The 20,706-nt window shown below is 42.1% G+C and overlaps 1 protein-coding gene across 2 annotated transcripts in view; it reads right to left on the reverse strand.

Annotated features, from left to right (window-relative positions):
- Positions 1–20,706, reverse strand: part of PDGFD (platelet derived growth factor D) — a 229,311-nt gene that overhangs the window by 66,512 nt on the left and 142,093 nt on the right. The window contains exons 2-3 of one of the 2 annotated variants that reach the window (XM_072821774.1): positions 11,834–12,020; positions 8,743–8,923 (exon numbers count right to left, since the gene is read on the reverse strand). In XM_072821774.1, the coding sequence (XP_072677875.1) occupies positions 8,743–8,923; positions 11,834–12,020 (368 nt within the window). Of the gene's footprint in view, positions 1–8,742; positions 8,924–11,833; positions 12,039–20,706 lie in introns of both variants that reach the window. The other variant, XM_072821773.1, reaches the window with a different exon arrangement.

A 20,706-nucleotide genomic window follows, 5' to 3' on the forward strand; every position in this document is an offset into this window, starting at 1 on the left:
TTCTCTTTATGCATCTCTGGGGATTGCTTTTTATTATTTTTACTCCAAACTCTCAGATGCATCATAGGAGCTTAATGAATATACGTTGGCTTGGCTCAATTAAACATCCTGAGTCCCACTTAGAACAATACCCTGTGATAGACCTTCAGGAATAAGCCACTCCCTACCTTCAAGGAGAGTGAGATGTGTGATAAGGTTTTTATTGATTAAAAAAAAAAGACTGGAAAGAAAGGCATCAAAATATTAAATAGAGGTTATATTTGAGTGATGGGAACTGTTTTTTTCCCCCTTTTTTTGTTACTATTCTTATATTTCCCAAAGTATCTGGAATGTGTCTACATTATTTTTTGTTTGAAAAACCGTAATGTTAATAAAGACCAACAATCTGGGTGCCTGATGGGAGGGAAAATGCATATGTGGTTGAGGAGTAAGGACAGGCTGTAGTTTTGACATTGAATGCTTTGACAGAGGAGAGGAAAGCTTGGATTTTTGAAGACAGGTAGAGCTACAAATATGCAAATAAAATACCAGGGGTTAGAGGTGGAAAATCCTGAGGTATCTTGTTTACCAGGGAATAACACTGTTTGTCTGGAATGAAAAACATGTAGGGAGAAGAGAGAACTGGATGGAATATTAGCTTGGGAGCAGAACATAGAAGGCTCTCAGTATCAGAATGGGGTGAGAATGGACCTGAGATTCATAGGAAATAAGAAGTCATTCACCAGTTTTCAGCTGGAAAATGATGTGGTCACAGCTCTCCCTTTAGCAGGCAAATATGTTCAGGACAGATTGAAGGTAAGGGAGACAGAACAATCTGAAAGTGATCAGCAGGACCCATCCAGGAAGCAATGATTACTTGATTATTTATTCATGTATCTCTCTCTTTCAGAGGTGGTTCTATGCCTTTTTAATCTCGCTTTTTGATTTTTTTTTTTTTTTTTTTTTTTGCCTGCCTGCCTGACTCCATTTTCAATGGCAAAATAAGGAAAGAGTCATTTTGAATCTGTAGCTCAATATTTTCACAGGTGACAGAAGCAATATTGAATGGAGGCCAGCCTTAACGGGTCACATTCCCACTGATAAAGGGAACATTAAAGGTAGGTGTTTTCAAGACTAGATGAGTCCTGTCTATATGATTAATTTCTAATTCCTTTGTTCAGCTGGGAGAGGAGACTGAGTTTCCCTAAAGATCCAGAAATCTTCACCTTCCCAAAGTGGCTGATCCTACAGAGAGGGAGCAGCTCAACCAGCTCTCCTCAGAACCAGGAGCTGGCTGGGACTGAGTTCCCAAGGACTGTTACCAAAATGACAAAAGCATAAATCATGTGGGTTTGGCCGCTTCTTGGAGCACACAGCCCTCTCTGCTAGCTCTTCTGTGGGGAAATCCTTCTGTCGGTATTCCTGCCTCACTTCACAGATATGGGGGCATCAACAAACATTTTCGGTCTCTATCATCACACATTTCTTCCTTTTATCACTTCTATCCTCCTGTTTTTCCTCCACCACATTCCCTTCCCCCATTTCTCTCTTGGGCTGTCTGCCTTTGACTCCAACCATCGGGAAAGGTCTCAGCTCCCTCCACTTCCTGGCACATCTGCTATGCAAGGTGGGCTTGCAGTCTGCCATCCATATTGGCTGTCCTGCCTGTTTGTGACTATTTGTGACCAGACCTATGATCTTCCATGCAGTAGGAGGGCCATGTAAGCATACCCCAAACTCTTCTACAGACTCCTCGAAATAGCCCCTGGCTGTGAATTTACATTGTAGGAGTAGCACACTGACTCTGGCTTTGGGTCCCTGGCAAGTTCTCTATTCTAGTTTTACAAAAGCGTCTTGAGCTTTGGCATTTCTTGGACCACCATTAATAAAGCCGCTATTTTGGTCATTTTTTGGCTTCTTGTCTCTCTTTTCTACTGGCTAGAATAAAGAAAGTATAATAGGTGGTCAGCAACTGTAACCTCCAATGCTTTGAATGAACTCATCAGGTTATTCTGAAATGCCTTGCATTTAGGCAATTCCCTCTTCCGGGGTGATTCCCCTGTCTCGGTCCAATGGAGGGGAACAGAATATATGAATATGATCCCAGGATATGTCTCTTTGGCATAAAGAGTTTTTTGAGCTGAAGCTAGTTGAGACACAGGCAAGCTCCCTGCTCTGTGCCTAGAAGCAGGATACACATCTGTGAAGGGGTCCCCATGACATTCTCTACCAGGAGGGACAGAAGTTAATCACCAGGGACAACTCTGGACCCTCACCAGCCTGGACGGATGCCAGTGTACAGAGCAAACTGACTGCCTGGCCCTGGCTTCCAGTAGACCCACCATGTATTTGCCTTCCCACTGTCGGCTGCCTTGCAAACTCAAAGTCCTTTTCCTTCATCTTGTCACCTCTCTGAAAATGCACTGTTCATAAGATGTCATCTAAACCCCAGTTACAGCCACCCCTCCTTAGTTACTTATCATTGAGTGCTCCCCCAGGTACGTGAGATGCATGTGTTCATAAACTCGTTTTTCTCTTGCTGTTCTGTCTTCTGTGTGTCTACTCTGCAGAGAACCTGGGAGGTCAGAGGGTTAAATATTTCTCTTCTTCTCTTTCACCAGCAACCCCCAAGGGCATGAAGTTAAGCACCCCTCCTCCCTGTGGACCCTGGATGTCCCACACAAATTTCGTCACCTATGCCCACTGCTTTATAATCATGTGCCTTCCTCCCTCACAGAAATATCACTTTCTTCTTATTATCCACAGTAAGTTCTCAGAAATATTTGTTGAATTTATAAGTGAACATTAGGTAGAGATATTTTTTAGAGGTTCGCTTCATAGCTTTTTAAGAAAGAAATAGTGCTCTGTTTTAAGCCTATCTTAAATATGCAAGCCTTTTCTAATATCGTTGAATAGCTTTTTCATTTTTTTCTCTTTTTCTCCAGCTACCAAAATATTAGTGCATCAAAGAGCATGGTTATAGAGCAAAAGTTATAGGTATATAAAGAGGCACAGTCCTTTAAAGTTACTACAACTTTCATGTTCTCAAGGACGAAAGTTTACTTTGTAGTCTGCTCGCAGAATTAAACCCTAGATAAACAGGATGCTGGACTCTTCAAGTGTCATTAGGCTGCCTGTCTCCCTCTCAAAGCTGGAAATGTGTTTACTCAGCACACAAGGAGTCATCTGCTCATGTGATTAGCACATGGGGTTTATGAGGAAAATTAATTACAATAGTCAAGGATTGATTCAAATACTATGTTAGAAATGACTAGTCAACATGGAAGAAAACTTTCCCGAAATCAGAAAACACCCGTGGACAATATGTGTGGGGCTCTAAGCTGCCTCTATGGACCATGGGACACCATAGAGGAGATGTGAGGGGAGTTTATGTACGATTTTAGATACATTTTTCTGTGGAGGGTTACAGCTTTCATACCTCATGGAGAGCACCCATGTGTGAGCGCTCTGACCACAGGGAAACCCATAACCTGTCCATGTTTACTGTCACATTTGTAGAGTTACATAATCTATGTTCCTTGCTTCCCTTGTAAAATAAGAGGGTTGACCTAAGTACTAGATCTCAAGGATACTGCAGCTCTATTCTTGAAACCAGCCTTCGTGCAATGCATGGTTTCATAGCAACAGACTGATTAATTACGATGTGGCAGGGCCTAAATGGAACACTTCATATGTTTAATCCTCACAGTGACCCACAGGGTTGGATGCTGTTAACTCCTCCTCATCATCAGGACTGGGCCAAATTATAAGTTCTATGAGGGCAGGAACTGTCTGTTTTATTCACTACTCTACTCCGTATGTGTCACAGTGCACGGCACATAACAAGTACTCAATAAAAAGCTGCTGAAACATGCACTGAGGCCAATGCATGATTAGCAAAAATGAACAGGATTAGGCATTAGGGCCAGATATCATGATTGCGAGATTTCATTCCACCTCACTTCTTTGTCTTCTGTTTCCTTAATCCTTTTTTTTTTTTTTTTTTTTATCTATGGGCTCATCTTCTGCTCCCTATACCCACCTCCGGCAGGACCTCAACTTCCCCCAGATTCCCTTCATCCACAGTTTGCTTCTGGATCTATCCGTACCCTTTGAGAAATTATCCATTGTTCTAAGATTACATTAAATTTTGCTCTTCAGTCATGAACTCGATTAAAGTCCTCATTATGTGTTCAGGTTTTAGAAAAGCAATCTGATTAAAATGATGAATTCACTTCAAAATGCTCTACGTAATTAGTGAAATTTTAGGGCATTTGTAAAATTTCAAGTAACATTTATCTATCCTTGCCTACAAAGTGATGCAACAATGAGACTCTGTCCTTAACAATGTGCATTTCAACCCACATCCACTCAAGTTCCTACTAGGCTTGCTTGCAAACTTTGCAGCCTACTATACCGACACTTACCTAGGGCTTTCAGAGCACGGATTTGTCTCACCTGCTCAGCTACCCTCCTGTTTGGTTTTCTTTTTTCTTTAAGATTTATCTGTTTATTTGAGAGAGAGAGAGAGAGCCCTCAACTGCACATGGAGGGGGGAGCAGCAGGAGAGCGAGAGAATCTCAAGAAGACTCCCCACTGAGTGATCCACAGCCCTGAGATTATGACCTGAATCAAAATCAAGAGTCTGACACTCAGCTGACTGAGCCACCCAGGGACCCCTGTTCCCCTTGTTTGACCCTGACCGTGCCCCTGGTTTTCTCTCTGAACCACTTTTTGTTTGAAGTCTTGTTGGGACTTTCTTTGTTATCTAGACTTAGCTGACTCTCTAAATGCTGGAACATTTGACAGAGATACACAATGAGATAAGCTGAGATGAAGATACAAAATCTCCTTTCTTATCCTGAGAGGAGTTAGGTGCTATCCTCATTCCCTCTCTTATGTCTGTTCCCTTCCAGCAGCCTGAATTCCAAGACACCAAGAGAATTATTACTGTCAAAGGAAAGAGGTCTTCTCTTTTCTGTTTCAGGGTCTTATTATTTGCTGTTCTTTTGCTCAAAGCACTTCTGCCATGGCTTCTTGTGGGTACCTCCTGCAAACCTTCCAGGCACAGTGCAAATTTCACACCCACAGACCTTCCTTGACATGCTAGCCGGACTGGGCTCCTCCCCTCATCACTCTCCATTATACTACTCACTTATCTTCTTTCCTGCTTTTACTGAACTTCAAGTAATTTGTTTGTAAATATATACTGACTTCCCTATTTACTTATGTGTTTATTGTCTGTTCTTTCTGCTGCCATGTGAGATCCTGAGGGCAGAGACTCTGCCTGTATTTTTCACTACTGTGTCCCCAGGGCACTGGGCTGAGCCAGGTCTAGCTCACAGTAGGCATTTAATGAACATCACAGCTTTTATAGCACCAAACCTCCAGGACGGTATATTCATAAGGAAGAAACTGATGGAGACAGCTCCTCTGTGATCACCACCCTGACCTTGACTGTCCTTGGCTTCACACACAGTCCTGGCTGTATGGCCAGAGCACCAATAGATGTTCAGAATGTCCAGCAATGTTTATGACTGTGAAAATTAAGACATAATTTCCACACATTTTACAAATAAAGTGAATAGGGTTCTTCACTCTCCAGCTTTGTCTGAGATTTCAACTTTGGGTAATCAGGAATGAACTCCCCACACCATTAGTTTGTTTTTGTTCAACCAATGGGTTAAGTTTTAGATGAACAAAATTGGAATCTGCAAAAGTTGTAATTGAGAATCTTATTCAACTCCCTTGGTTTTATTCCTCCGTTTTCTTCTCTTCCTCCTCTTATTTTTTCCCTTCATCCTTTTCTTCTTCTATTTGAAATATTATTTAAAATATAAAATCATGTTTCAAACAAAATTATAACACATGAACTACTCCTAACTAAAAGTAAGTGATCTGGATCTTAACCATTACTTTCCTACCTTTTGCTGGAATGAAAAATTGACTACAGATGTATCCTGGACTTGGTATTCCAAACACGTTATGAGCACAGATCATGTAAATTTGCTTCCATTGCACAGGGCTCTAATGGTCCTGGACACTTGACATTAATAGCCTCAGGAAAGTCCTTTACACCTGGAATGTCATGGAGGTATGAGGAAGAAAGAGGTTCCATGGGAAGAAGAGAGATGAAAAGGTAGAGATGAGAAGGGAGGTGGTAGGGACCTAACCAGATGGCTACCTGTCATCTTCTGAGACCACTCTGTCCCCTCAGGATCTATTCTCAAGCTCAAATTTTCCTAGAACCTATCATGCCTTAAGGTAGGGATTGCAAAGCAGCTGCACTCAAACCTTCGAAGTTTTGTGGGTCTGAGTAACATTATAAGAATAATAATTTAGATACACCTAAAGAGGGCTTGCCATTTTTAATCTCCTTGTCTCAGTATTAGCTTATAGTTGGTCAACTTTAGGTTTTAAGCCCAGTCTCTGTAGCATATGACTTTATAAACACCTCTTTAAAGTCTCTGCAAGTACAACATAAACACAAGTAAAATGATCTTCCCAATACACTCCTCAAGCCATAGTGATCTGTCCCTGTTGAGTAAGAACCAAATGGAATAGTTTTATCCAAAGCCACACAGATGTACAGTCTATACACACCCAAAGGGTAAGCTCATTCTACCTCTTGGGATTCAGCCACCAAAGCACTTTGGCTCTAGGTGATCATATTTGGTGCCAGAAGCTTCTAGGAGCAGTAAAGGAGCCTGGAGCTTTTCCCAATGAATGCAGACCAAGCGGTCAGTAGGGAAATACACAAAGAAGTTATAATTATCCTCATTCCTAAAACCCACGACTGAATGTCCTGGTGGAGGTGAACAAGTAAGAGAGTAGAGTGATGCCAGTCTCTATGCAGACCACAGAGGCTGTTCAATAGGCCAATTACTACTGGCTAGTGAATGAGTGATGAGCCTGCACCGTAACTCCAAATGCTCCAACAGGAGAATCCACTCTTTCCCAAATCCTACCTGTACTCCTTTTCTAAAAAAAAAAAAAAAGAGTTAAGGTATTTCTACCTGACTTATGGACCATTCAATTTAGTCATAACCAAAATTTTACAAAAAGTATTTCCATTAGCAAAAAAAAAAAAAATGCTTGATATTTTAAGGGAAAAGAGGTCCTCCACTAAGCCCATCCATCATCATTCCAACATGCCAAGCCTGCTTTGTCCACGAACAGCAGAGGATAGATGTATTAATGGATACATTAAAAGGAAGAAATGTAGGAAATAACAGTTCACACTTCAAATTGAATGTGGAGCAGCACTGTGTGTTTCTGATAATGTAAATCTTGCTTGATGGATTATTTTCAAATTAAAACTGGAACCAGTGTCACTTCATGCTATTTTTTCATCTATTCTGAGGTAGAATTCACTTAGTGTTTAATAACTCACTATAATGCAAAAATTAAAAAAAAAACCAACAACCAACCACCCACATTAGATATAAAAAGCAAGATTTTCTTCCTTTCTAAATTTAACTCACAGAAGGAGAGCAAAAACACTAACTGACCCCCATCATAGCACTGTGTTCTATGATGACATCCACACATTGAAAAGGGATGGAGCCCACCTGAATGGTAATATAATGTGTTTGTCGGAAAACAAAAGGCAATACACTAGGAACACATGAAGGATTCAGGGATTTCTAAGATAACATATAGGTAAAATTATCCCAATGTCTCCCTGAGCTTAACCCATAGAGCCCAGTACTTCTGCTTCATTGCTCATTGTTCTCACTCACCACTGCTTTGTAATTGTCATCCTGACCAGATTATAAACTCTGGGGGATTCAAGAGCCTGTCTGTCCTGCTCACCTTTGTTTCTACTATACCTGTCAGAGAGTCTGACAATGAGCAGGAACTTGACAGTGTCTTGTTAATGACTGATTGAGTAAAGCAGACACCTGGTGGCGTTTAACCCAACAACTAGAATTAACTACAATGTAGATTTTGATGCAATATGAGGTTGAGCAATTTCTAATAGTCAGAACCATTTAGAGTTGGGAATGGTGGCTGGCGTGGTTGAGGAGAGGTGAGATCACATGCAAGCGTGAGTGTAACAAACAGTATGAAAACTCCTGGGTCTGGACTTAGGCTTTAGGATTTTTAAGACACTTGCTAACTCTGAGGCTCTATGATCATAACATAGACCCTTCCAAAATTTGGGTCATCACTTAAATTAGAATCATTCAGACCCTTCTCTGTGGTTGGAATTAAATAGACAAATTTTTGAACCAAAGATGGTCAACTCTCAAGTGCCTTTTTTTTTTTTTTTTTGCTGTACATTTATCCTACTTCAGCGAATCAAAGGTAACACTGCTTTACTATCAACTACTTTACTTTTCCTATTTACTGTGCTTCCTTTCAAAAGGTGGACCCAGGGCAGCCCCGGTGGCGCAGCGGTTTAGTGTGATCCTGGAGACCCGGAATCAAGTCCCACATCGGGCTTCCTGCATGGAACCTGCTTCTCCCTCTGCCTGTGTCTCTGCCTCTCTCTCTCTCTCTCTCTCAGTAAATAAATAATTCTTTAAAAAAAAAAAAAAACAGAAAACAAAAACAAAAGGTGGACCCAAGGGTAGACTTAATAGCTCCACATGGTATTCCTCACTGAAGAAAGCTTCACCTTATTGGCATAAGGTAGGAACAAACCATACCCAGAATTAATAAAGTTCACCCTCCCACTACCACATTTAATCACAGAAAGTATCTCTCTACTTCATGAAACCAGTGTCTGCTTTGAATCACAGGATTTAGGCTACTTACCACAAAAGAATAATAAATCTTGAATCCAGGTTTAGCCACAAAGTAGTCATCAGACTTGAATGTTATTTTAATTTGGTTTGTTCTTGATGTTATCCTTGGGGGAACTTCCTTGTGTCCACACCACCGTCCTCTAATTATGGTACTGGTTTCAGATACATCTTCAACTTCCACAAAATCATACCTAGTTTCAGTGTGACATAAACACATTTTGATTACAGTAGACTTTGAAATGCATACTTCCACTGAGAAATTAAAACTAACATATGTGATTTCTCATGACCTACCAGCTAAAAGGAAAATTAAAGCCCACATAAATTTTTAAAGGAAAGCTAGTTTTTTGGGTTAAGTTTTTCAAATTCAAACTTCAGTAATCTGAAAGAACCCTTATGCACATTTAACTATGAGTATTTTGAAGTCATCAATAATCAAAATGGGCCACTTTCTGAGTATGTTGCTTTTAAGGGTTTCCTAGGAAAACTAGTAACTATAGATTATAATAACTCTAACCTATTGTTATCTATTATCTTATTTTTGGAGATAAAGTTCTAATTGTATGTCCAATTATTTACTATATAAAGTTTTTCAAACAAATTCCCACTTTGAATTAATTCACCACATTCAGTGCTTCCTTAAGAAATGATCTGAACCTATACAGCATACAGAATTAGCATTATGTTACATCATCTCATTACAGAAAATAAACGGTAAAATTAATCATTATTTTCTCTTTTTGGAAGCTGTCTTATGGAAGGATCATATCATAAAATATAACAGTTATCATAATGAAAAGCATTATGACTTTGGGGAGGGATGTGCCAATAACCATTACTGGAAACATCTGGGCTGCTTAAGCCAGGGTGTGAATGAGCTGAAGACCCCAGGTTCAGCTTTGACGTTAGTCCGAGGAACACGGAATGCCAAGGTTGAGGACATGGGGAGGTCTCTCTTGGAATGTTCCATATAACCTTTCCATCACACAATAGAGCATCTTCTAGGGATCATCTACCTTATTTTCAGACACCCCAAATCTTGGGACGTTCTACCTGGTAAGCTGAACTCCCTGCCTCTCGTCTCTGGGCATCTGTGTGTACCTCTCCCCAAATGACTCAGGATGTTAAAGTCACAGAGCAGAGAGGATGGGCATGCAGGGCAAGCCATGGCCACAGCCTTGAGGCACTCTGTATTTTCTGTGACGACTTCCAAAAGGAATCAGCCTGCGAGACCTCACAGGAGAATGTGAAGAGAATCCACTAGGCACAACAGAGCTCTTAGCAGATCGGGCAAGGTAATCTACGGAGCATGTGAGCTTATCACCCCTTGCCCAACTATCCAATATTGGCATTGTGACCTCTGTTCACTGATGGTGACTTATAGGCTCTTAAGTCCTCTGCCTCAGTTTCCTTATCAGCAAAATAAGAGGTTTACACAAATATACTGGCTGGATATCTCTTGGGTGCTGTGTAAATTACTTACTTAATGTTTATATGGTGCTTGGAAGGTGAAAAGCACTCACAAAGAATCATTATTCAAGCAATAAAATACTATAGTATAAACATCAAGGAGGCTTTGGAACAGATGGTAGGAAATCAATTGCATTTCATTTTATATATAATATGTGTAAATCATAGTTACTGCACAAAGCATGAGTACACTTGCAACTTTGTTAATAATGCCATAGGTCACTTTCTTTCTTTCTTTCTTTTTTTCTTTTCTTTTTTTTTTTTTTTTTGAAATACATCAGTGTAATTTTTACTCTGGATGAAGTTAAGAGAGCATCACTTTAATTCTTCCGAAGGGTCAGAGGCTGTGCCCTGTTCTTTCCTGTCTTCCTCTCCCCTGTCCCACCTCTGACTCCTCCACCAGCCGCCACAAATTTGGAGAAGCAACTGGATTTGATGAAGGGTCGACAATGGAAACCACCCTGGCGTCTTCTATCTTTAAGGCCTGGATGCTGCAAGAGCTCACTCCCTACGGGATCAAAATCCTAGCTCAGCCGCAGAGACCTGCCTTTCCTTCTGGGTCATCGTCACCTTCTACAATCTTCAAAAAAATTTTTTTCCCCATCATCTCTTTTTCCAGCACAGGAAATTAGTTCTCTTTTCAAGGTTGAAAAGACACAAGACCTGCTGGAGTTTGTTGTCTGTAAATATTAACCTGCTCTTTCTGCATGTATCTCTCTCTGCTCTCGGCATCCCTTACCCTCTGTGGTCCTGGAAAGTAGTCCTCACTGCTGTTATTCTTGAAAAAACAGCAACATAATAAAAGCTGTCAGCATAATAAACATGCAACAAAGGATAATCAAATTTGAGGCACCCTCTTTTTATTATTCAAAGGGAAATAAACCTGCTGAAAGAATGAGCAGTTGAGCAGTGCATTGGCAATGCAGAACAAGTGCCTGCAGTAAAGGAGAGAGAGAAAAAAAAAACATCCTCCCCAGCCTCATACGTGCTAATTAAGTGACTATGATGCCATGAGCAGACAATTCAAGGAGCAGCCAGGGCTTTCTTGGATAAACATGCTCAGAAGGGAGAAGGTCATCAAGCAGAGTTTCCGTCTACCGCTGACCCAGAGAGGACGGGAAACAGACCATCTGAGGAGCTCACAGACCCTGGACTTGACAGCTCTTTCTTACTCAGACCTGAGGCCTATGATTCCAGGGAAAGGCCCTGACAGGGTCCTCGCCATCACCCTCTCCCAGTATGGGGGGCACAGGGAGGCATCAGGGCGGTACCTCGTTTGGTCACAAGAGCCCTGTGAGTTCCTGGAGCTGCGCTGGGCCGGATGCTCTGCACGTAAGCCCGTGGCAGGCGCCCCAGAGCCACAGCGCGGCGTCGCCGGATGCAGCTACCTGCTCTCAGGTGCGTCTACCTGGCGGAGGCCCAGGGCTGGCGGCCATGGGCCCGGGTTCTGTGAGAAGCACCAGGCGGTCGTGCCCTGGGGCGTTATCTGCCAGGATGGACACAGGGGCTTTTGGAAAAGAAGGGCGACCTTCCTTGGGTGGGACCAAGGGCCCCGAAGGGGAAGTGTGATGTTTTCAAGTCATCTTTCCTGGGCCATGGAGATGCGCCCCTGCAACGACACCGCCACTCACCTACAGATATCGTTCTCGGCCTCCTCTAATCCAAACTGAGGGTCAAAGGCCAGCTGGATCCTCGTTCTCTCCTGGGAGTGCAGCCGCCAGGTGAGCAGCAGGTTCCTGGGGTAGCTGCTGGGGAAGCGGGGGCTCTGCACGTGGCCGGTTCCTGTCACCCAGACGGTCTCGTCTCTTCGGTATAAGTCTGTGAGGTGATTGCTCTCTGTTACTAGTCACAACTTGTAGAAATTAGTATGTTGCTCCAATTACAAGAAAGCAAAAACAGAACAGTTTAAAAACATCAGATTGTAAAGCACATCTTGACTCTGTCTAACCACAGAAGACCAAATGGCAGCCTTCCGGTCACACTAACAACGTCTACATTCCCTCCTCGATCCCCCACCTCCTCAGGTTCCTGGCAGGTCTACACCGGCTCTGGTGTATTTCACACTATGAGAGCTCTTTTCATATCATTTTTGACAAGGAAAATGAACAATTATCTCAGAACTCGGGTTCATTTCGATTGATATTAAAATAAGTAAATACTTCAAAAGAATTCCTCCTTCCCTTCTTCCAGGTAATAATAATAATAAAAAAAACTCCTTTTCTTCCTTTTATTCTGTGCCCTCACAGTGTGACAGTAGAGCTCCAGTGATGAGCACGGGTGGAAGTCAGTAAATCCTGCTGCATGAATGAACGAGTGAGTGAAACACATAAAAGAATATAACAGTGCTTCGTGACTACTGATTTTTTTATTCAAACAACATTTTCCAGTGGTTTCTCCATCAGAAAAATCACTATCTCTTTGCAGTAGTTTTTGGTGACTTTGAGAGCGAATTCTTACTCTGTTTTCTGTGTTGTATAATAAAGACCTTGCCTGGTCTTTGTCCGGGTTCCTAACAGGGGACTCCTGACCCCTGGAATTCCCCAGGTGACAGAAGGGCCTTTGTCATACATGGTGGGCCCTGGGGGCCACTCCTGAGTGTACGCACGAGCTGATGAACCATGGATCCCTGAACGGTGTCAGGATTATGGTAGGCTTTGTGGCAGGACCAACCATGTGGCTAGAGGTGAGGACTCTGAGCCCTGACATCAGCCTGACCTCTCAGCCTCCCGGCAGGGAGGAACTCAGGGACCGGATCCAGCTGCATCATCAGTGATTCCAGCACTCACCCTTGCAGAATGAAGGCCCCTTAGAAACTCTGGCCCTAGAAGCTTGGAGAAACCTCCTGGTTGGTTACATACGGGTGTGTTAGGAGAGTGACATGTCCTGAGAACATGAGAGCTTCACTCTTGGGACCCTCCCAGACCTATTTGGCTGGTCCTGATTTGTACTCTTTACAGTAAAACTTAATAGTATAACTATAATTGTAATGACAGCGCTTTCTTGAGTTCTGTAAGCTGTTCTAGCAAATGATCAACCTGATGGGTTTATGGCAGACCCTGAATCGATAGCCAGTTGGTTAGAAGTATGGGTTGGCTGCAACCCCCAGATCCGCAGCTGGCATCTGAAGTGTAGCCCGGCAGGGGCTGTGCCCTTAACCTCTGAACTCTGACCTAGCTCTGGGTAGGTCTTGGTTTTAGGTCTTTCCCAATATGAGAGTTCTTTGCATTTTAGATTTTGGCTGTTTAGACCCTGCCATTAGTGGGCCTCCTGCCCCAGTCTATTTGTGTTTTCCCACAGAGAGTTTTCTTTGAGGCCTGTAATTCACTGAGCCTGCTCAGGGACGCTTAAATTGCTGGTGGAAACCACTGGAAGGCTGGGCTGCCAAGAGTGGCTGGCAAAGCTTCCCAAATAACAGAGGAAGGAAGAGGGAAGAAGTATGTGAAATGCAAAAGCTTCTTTCCCTTTCACAAATGTCCTTGTGCTATAGGAATTACAATATATAGATTAGGTTTTACTTATTCAGTGTTCACCTGTTTGCCCAGCTAGATTCTGTGTGGGAGTGAGAGGTTGGGAAACCAGGACCTGAGAGCTCTGGCTCTGCAGCCACCTGCAGTGAACCCAGCCCAGACATCCTCCAGCTGCCAAAAAATGTTTTTCCCAGCTGACCTTGCCCTCTTCTTTTCCCTTGACCTTATGCTGAAGATGTGGTCACAAAAATTACTTATCTCCTTATTCTATCATGTGGGGCTTTTAGGAAATGAGTGAAGGCTGTTTGCTGGGAAGGCAGATATGAACTATCAGCCAATCAACAATTATTTATTAAGTGCAGACTCTAAACATAACGTTTTGCAGTGTTTTCAACACTTCCATCACTGCAGGTTTACCTTTACAATTTGGACCTTATTTCCTTACCTTGGCTACTATTATTTGCTTAATATTTCTCCAAATTAATTTTTTTAAGAGAAAGCCTGGGTGCATGCACAAGTACGTCCAGGGGAGGGACAGACAGAGAAGGAAAGAGAATCCCAAGCCAACTCCCTGATGAGCGGAGCCCGATGGGGGGCTCAATCTCACACCTTTGAGGTCAAGAAATCAAGAGCCAAAATCAAGAGTTGAACACTTAACGGACTGAGCCACCCTAAATTAATATTTTCAATCAAAAGCAAATCTATTGTAAAATAAAACTTTCAGTTTATCTATCAATAAAATAATCTATCAAAGTTTCTATCAAAACTTTCTATCAAAGATACTACTTGCCACGAATAGAAGGTAACTGTAAATCTAAATGCACAACTACTAAATTTAAAACCACGTATCTGAGGTGCTCACATTACTCATTTATAACATAAGGCATTTGAGCACCATGTGTTCTGTGTAGTCTCTTTCAGGGGTAGCATTCACTGCTTGTGTGTTTTTAAGATTCCAGGTGCTATGTTACATGTAGGTCTAATTTAAGAATGCTTAAAGAGCATCTGTGTTTGTGGCCCTGAGACACCAAGCCCACTCACACTTCACACATGTAGCAACACACAAGCAACACACAAAGGAATGTGAAGTGCGGAACGTGATGTGTGGTGGTGGGGCACAGGGAGGGCCCCGGGGCCTTTGGGGCAGTGAATGCAAGGCATGGGTCAGGGTTGCGCTAAGACGTCTGCAGAAAGCTGGATCTAGAGCAGAGTCTACATGGGCCCATGTGAGCCCCAGGGCAGGGTAGGGGGCTTGAAAGGGGAACTCCAGGCACTTCGGAAAGCCAGGGAAAGTACTTGCACTTGACAGAAGTGGAAAGAGGAAAGCCCTGCAAGGGTGAAGGCCCGTGGGTCTGAAGAAGGCGACCAGGAGGAAGAGCATCTGCTCAGAGGTGGAAATAAGGTTCTGATCCAGGAGGGCAGGGACAGTGAGTTCTCGTTGGAGGGGGAGGAGCCCACACGGAAGGCCAAGGCCAAGGGCAGAATCAGAGCCTGGGCCCTGCCTGGTGACACACTGACACTCTGGGAGCCCAGTTTCCGTGCAGTGACCAGAATTTCTGTGCACATGTCAGCGGGCTCTGGGGGACATCACCTAGACCTGAGCTGGGATAGCGGACATGTGGCCGGGGTCCTGCAGGGGAAGGGGAGCATCGGGAACACTGAGGAGCCCTCCAGGACGGGGAAATCAGAGCAGTGACGACTGCAGGGGAACAGGCCCATGAAGGTGCCAGGTCGTGAGCACCCTGCCCTGGTACGGAGCAGGTGCAAGCGGCAGGTAAGCGGGTGGCAGCGCCCAATGCAGGAGCAGGATGGTGGGACGATGCCGGGGAGACTGCAGTGCTCGGCCTGACGCACTGGACAGATTTCTGCAAGGAAGGGACTTCTTTTTACTAGAACATCATTAAAGGCTAGACCTCCTCATGAACTAACTCAGGTTACACAGGAAATGCCTGTTATTTTTTTAAGCAAGTGACAGTGGGAGTGGGGTGGGAGGCTTTCCTTCTTACAGGATAGGTTGCTGAGGACAAAGCTGGACTCGGGTTTCAGAAATTAACCACAGACCTATATTGCACCGTATGGAAATATATTGACTAATAGGCAAAATTAAAAAAATGTTTTTCTCAAGTTTCATAATTTATTTTCTGTTACAAATCCTGCCAAAATACACATCTACACAAGTATGAATACTAGCCATCACTTTTATAGTGCTGATGCTGTGCCAGGCATTGCTCCAAACACTCTTCATGGTTCATTTACAGGATAAACTCGTCACATGTAGGACCTCGCGTGTGCTGAGCATTTACAACTCCCTGAGATGGATACTGTTATTACCATTCCACAGAAGAAGGTTCTCAGGCACAGAGAGGTCAAGTACTTATCTAAAGTCATGGAGCTGGTAAAGGTGGTGTCAGAAGACAGACTCAGGCAATCGGGTGGCAGACTTGGTGCCATGAGAACCACCATGCTCTAGAACCTGTTCTTCCTTCTCTGAAATGTGCTAGAAGTAATTTTATTTATTTACTTATTTAATCTTTTTTTTTTAAACTTAAAGCCAATTAACTAATGTATACTATATTAGTAGTTTCAGAGGTAGAGTTTGGTGATTCATCACAGGCAAGTTTAGATTCTTTGCTGTGTGTCCTCTAATCCGCTCTGACTTTTGAGTTACACTGTTTATGTAAAATTCCTAACTCCATGCTGACTCAGAGCTGTTCTTAGGAGAGTTATAATGAAGTACAGTACAGACAGCAACGTATCAGGTTTAACCTGAGATCAAGACCAAGTATCATACAGAAAGTCATACTTCTGAATGAAAGCATTCACTTTGGTGTCCAACAGTAGCTAACATGTATGGGTATGGAGCAATTACTATGTGCCCGGCACTCTAATACACTACACTTCACTGAATCTTCACAAGAACCCTATATAATTAGGGTTATAAATAAAGTATCCCCACTTTACAAAGGAAGGTCAGAGAATTTAAAGAACTTTGGACCTCAGGGCACAAAGCTAGCGTGGAATCATGATTTGACCCAGGGAGTAGGTCTTCAGAGCCTGCACATTTCACTAGAGCATGGTTCTAGCTGCTCAACGACAAAATATGAACTATGCCATTTTTCATAGAGAATGACTTTTTCTTTTCTTAAAATTTAAATTTAATTAATTAAAATATAGAGTATTATTAGTTTCAGAGGAAGAAGTCAGTGATTCGCCACTTTCATAGGATACCCAGTGCTCATCCCATCACATGCCTCCTTTATGCCCATCCCCCAGTGACCCCGTCCCCCCACCCCTCTCCTCTCCAGGGACCCTCAGTTTATTTCCTATGGTTAAGAGTCTCTCATGGTTTGTCTCCCTCTCTGATTTTGTCCTACCTCCTTGCTATGACTACACCTCAAGTTCAATTTTTCATCTTACCTCCCCAGCTGATGACCTGTCTCAGGCTCACTTTCCTGTCTTTGACCTTGAAACCTCATCCAATTCATCATTTCTGGTGCAAAGTGACCCTACTGTGAGAAGCTATCTACCTTACTGACTTTGACATGGGGCACCTGAGTGTCACCACTTATCTAGCTTTCCCTGTTTCATGGAATAGGGTCATTCCTGGTCCCAATACATACATGTAGTAATCCACTATCACATCACATCATGTTTAATGAATGAAATCATGAAAAATGGCAATACTTTTATTTCTTCTCAGATCATAATATTACCTATGATAACATAAAATGCAAAGCCTAAATGCTGAGTGGTTAAATAGGATTAAGATACTTGATCCATAGGAACAAACAATGATATAATTACAGGCTATGCCAGCTCACACAAATTCGGTGGGACAGTACAGCCATACACATTTGCCCCACTATCCCCATAAGACATCCAGGAGCCAGCATCATGACTGACAGTCACAAAAGCAAAGAATGGTCACTGGAGTCAGAAAATTTCTAATGTGCAAAGGGATATATTATGAAATTTCATTTGCAAAATGGCTGTTCCATAATTATACAATATATCATAGAAACAACATTTTCCCAGACTCTAGTTGAATGATATATAATCCAAGCAGCCCCACTTCTGTTGCTAAACAACCACAATAAGACTACTTGATTTTTGTAAGAAGCAATATAGTTTATAAGAATCCAATTTTGTAAGTCCATCATAAATATACGTTTATGTAACAAAAAAAGACGTAGTAAATATCATTACTCTCATTTCATTTTTTTTCTTTTAAATTTAATTTTGTTTTGTTACTTTAACAGGTAATGAAACCAACACAGAGAAGTTAAAGTGATTTGTTGCAAACCAAAGGAATGGAGCTGCATGAGTAAGAGTGGAGTCTTCAATTCAGCACCACCATGCTCTGGTCCCGGTGGCTTTCCTCCATGACAACAAACAACAGCATGAGACTCACCCTGTCATCTTTCTGCTTCTGTTTCTGAAACTGATACTTTTGGGGCTGTATAATGGGGTATCAAGATTCCTCTCAGGTCCAAGTGACATGACACCTCACCAATTTTCTCATAAGGGGATGGAGCTGCCAGTGGGTTGACCATGACTCAGTGGTCAAGGGTGAGGCAAAAATGAGACAATCCAGTCTGAAATCCAAAATCTTCAATGAGATAAACACTTTTCCATCTAACAATGATTTTATAACTATTTGTATTCTGTTGTCTAAAATAAGAGAACAAAGGAATAAGTGCAAAAAGTTTGTCAAGCACACATTTATGAGAATCTTTCCTTCTTATAAACTAGAAACGTATCCTAGGCACATAGCTAGCTACTTTGCACATAGGTTTGTGCTGAACACATTATGGAAGAATTTAAATAAATCCTTTAATATGGGAACAATGCATTCTATGTTTAGCACTTTTTAAAAAGATTTTATTTATTTATTCATGAGAGACATACAGAGAGAGGCAGAGACATAGGCAGAGGGAGAAGTAGGCTCCATGCAGGGAGCCTGATGTGGGATTCGATCCGGGGTTCCAGAATCACGCCCCGGCCGAAGGCAGCGCCAAACTGCTGAGCCACCCAGGCGTCCTTGTTTAGCACTTTTTAAAGCTATGTGAGTCTGGTTAGGTACAGGAGATAAAAACTGAAGATATTTGGAGGTGCTTTATTGTTTCTTTGAAAAAGTCTCGCAGGAAAGTGAAAAGAAAAAAATCATACACAGAATATTACATTCCTTGTAGAAAAGGACTATGCCTTGCAACTCTAGTGCCTTGTCAGCCTTGGCAAATGGAGACCTTCAAAACGTATCTGTTAATACATATATGGATGGATGGTTACTGCAAATAATGATTATCCAGAGTTCCTACAAATGGAAAGCATCTCTTTGATTAGCATCTTTAAACAACAACAACAATGAATAAAAGAGAGCTTTATCAGAAATAAAGTTGAAAAATGCCCAAATATTTTATTTCTTTAAGATTTATTTATTTATTGGGAGGGGAGGGGCAGAGAGAGAGAGAGAGAGAGAGAGAGAGAGAATCTGCAACAGACTCCCCACTTAGCACGGAGCCCAATGTGGGGCTCGATCCCAAGATCATGACCTGAGCTGAAATCAAGAATCAGATGCTTAACAGACCCAGCCACCCAGGCACCCCCTCAAATATTTTAGTTCTAACAAATTCAATTTTGAGGTAGCCAGTGGGCTTGACATTGTGGGGCATACATTTGGCATCAATATTAAAGGATTATTTTGGGGAGCGTTCCACTGAACTGGTCCTTTCTCCTAGTCTGTACTACTTACATCACCAGGTTCACTATAGCCAGGCTGTACCACACTTGGAAAACCCAGGACCAAGAAAGAAAAGAACCCTCAAATAAAATCAGGGGAGTTTGTTGGTGTAAATAGGGGCCATGCTCAGATCCATTGAGCACCATATAAGTCAGGTAACTGAATGGACCACAGAGGTTCCCATCGGGAGCAAGCATCTAATTGAGAAGAGTAAGCTCAGCGAGATTCATCAAGGGTCAGGTCTATGCCTTATCTATTGTGTTATTACTTAGTATTACTACAAAGCTCAAATTAGTCTTGCATTCTCCCTCCGTGGCTAACAACACAGAACAGAAAAGCATCCTAGGATACAAAATAGTACCTTCATTAGTAAGGCCTAGGGCAGTGCATTGTTGACAATGCACAGAAGCAGGGGAGAAGTGGAGAATATAAGAGAAGATAGGGCAGGGAGTCCCTAATTTTATGATGAATAGGTCAATTTGTAGAACAGATCCTAAAACACACAATTGGGATGAAATTGAATTTAATGAGGAGATAATTTATGGGAAATTATATAACTTAAAAAGCACAAGGTTGGAAGTCTCACCATGTGAACTGCTAAAGGTGAAAATTAGACTTCTTTAAAAATGTTAGTTTAAAAATCAGTGTGAGAGCATTTTCAACATTTTTTCCCCTCAGTGTTTCCTAAGGCACCAAAGCTTCCAACCAACGAACTAAATTCTTCCTGGGACTGTTGGTGGGGCCATCTTCATTAAGGAGATTCTGGTTGACAACTGGCACACATTCCTAATGAAAATAGTCTTCCCAAATCCCCTATCAGCTCTCAGACAAGTCACCTGTGCTCATTCTGCTTGCAAGCAACTCAAGAGCAAAGCTGATTAAACATCAGACATTTATTTAGAATTTTCCAGCACAGATTTTTCTAAGAATTCCAGTTCTAATACAACAACATCTATTTACAAAGATTCAGGGAGGAGGGGGTTGGTTGTCTGTCAATTATGTATTTTCTTTAAATTACAGTTCCTTTTGGCACAAACCAAAGTGTTAATGTTTTATAAACAAACTTTCTCAGAGTAACAATTTAGTGTTTTTGGAGAGTAATCACTTGATAATTCCCTGAGCTCGAAATTACTCTTCTTTAAGAATTTGTCTATCAAAATAGAGAAATAAAAAGTACCATAAATTCTCTTTGAACATTGGTCAGCAATAGTTACCAGGAATGTAGTGATGCCCAAAGTATCACATTATTCCTCACCTCCCCAGATCTTTTAATGCACAACGTTTTGTTGTGTTATTA

This window comes from Canis lupus, chromosome 3 (assembly GCF_048164855.1).
Source record: "Canis lupus baileyi chromosome 3, mCanLup2.hap1, whole genome shotgun sequence".
In the NCBI taxonomy this organism is placed as follows: domain Eukaryota; kingdom Metazoa; phylum Chordata; class Mammalia; order Carnivora; family Canidae; genus Canis; species Canis lupus.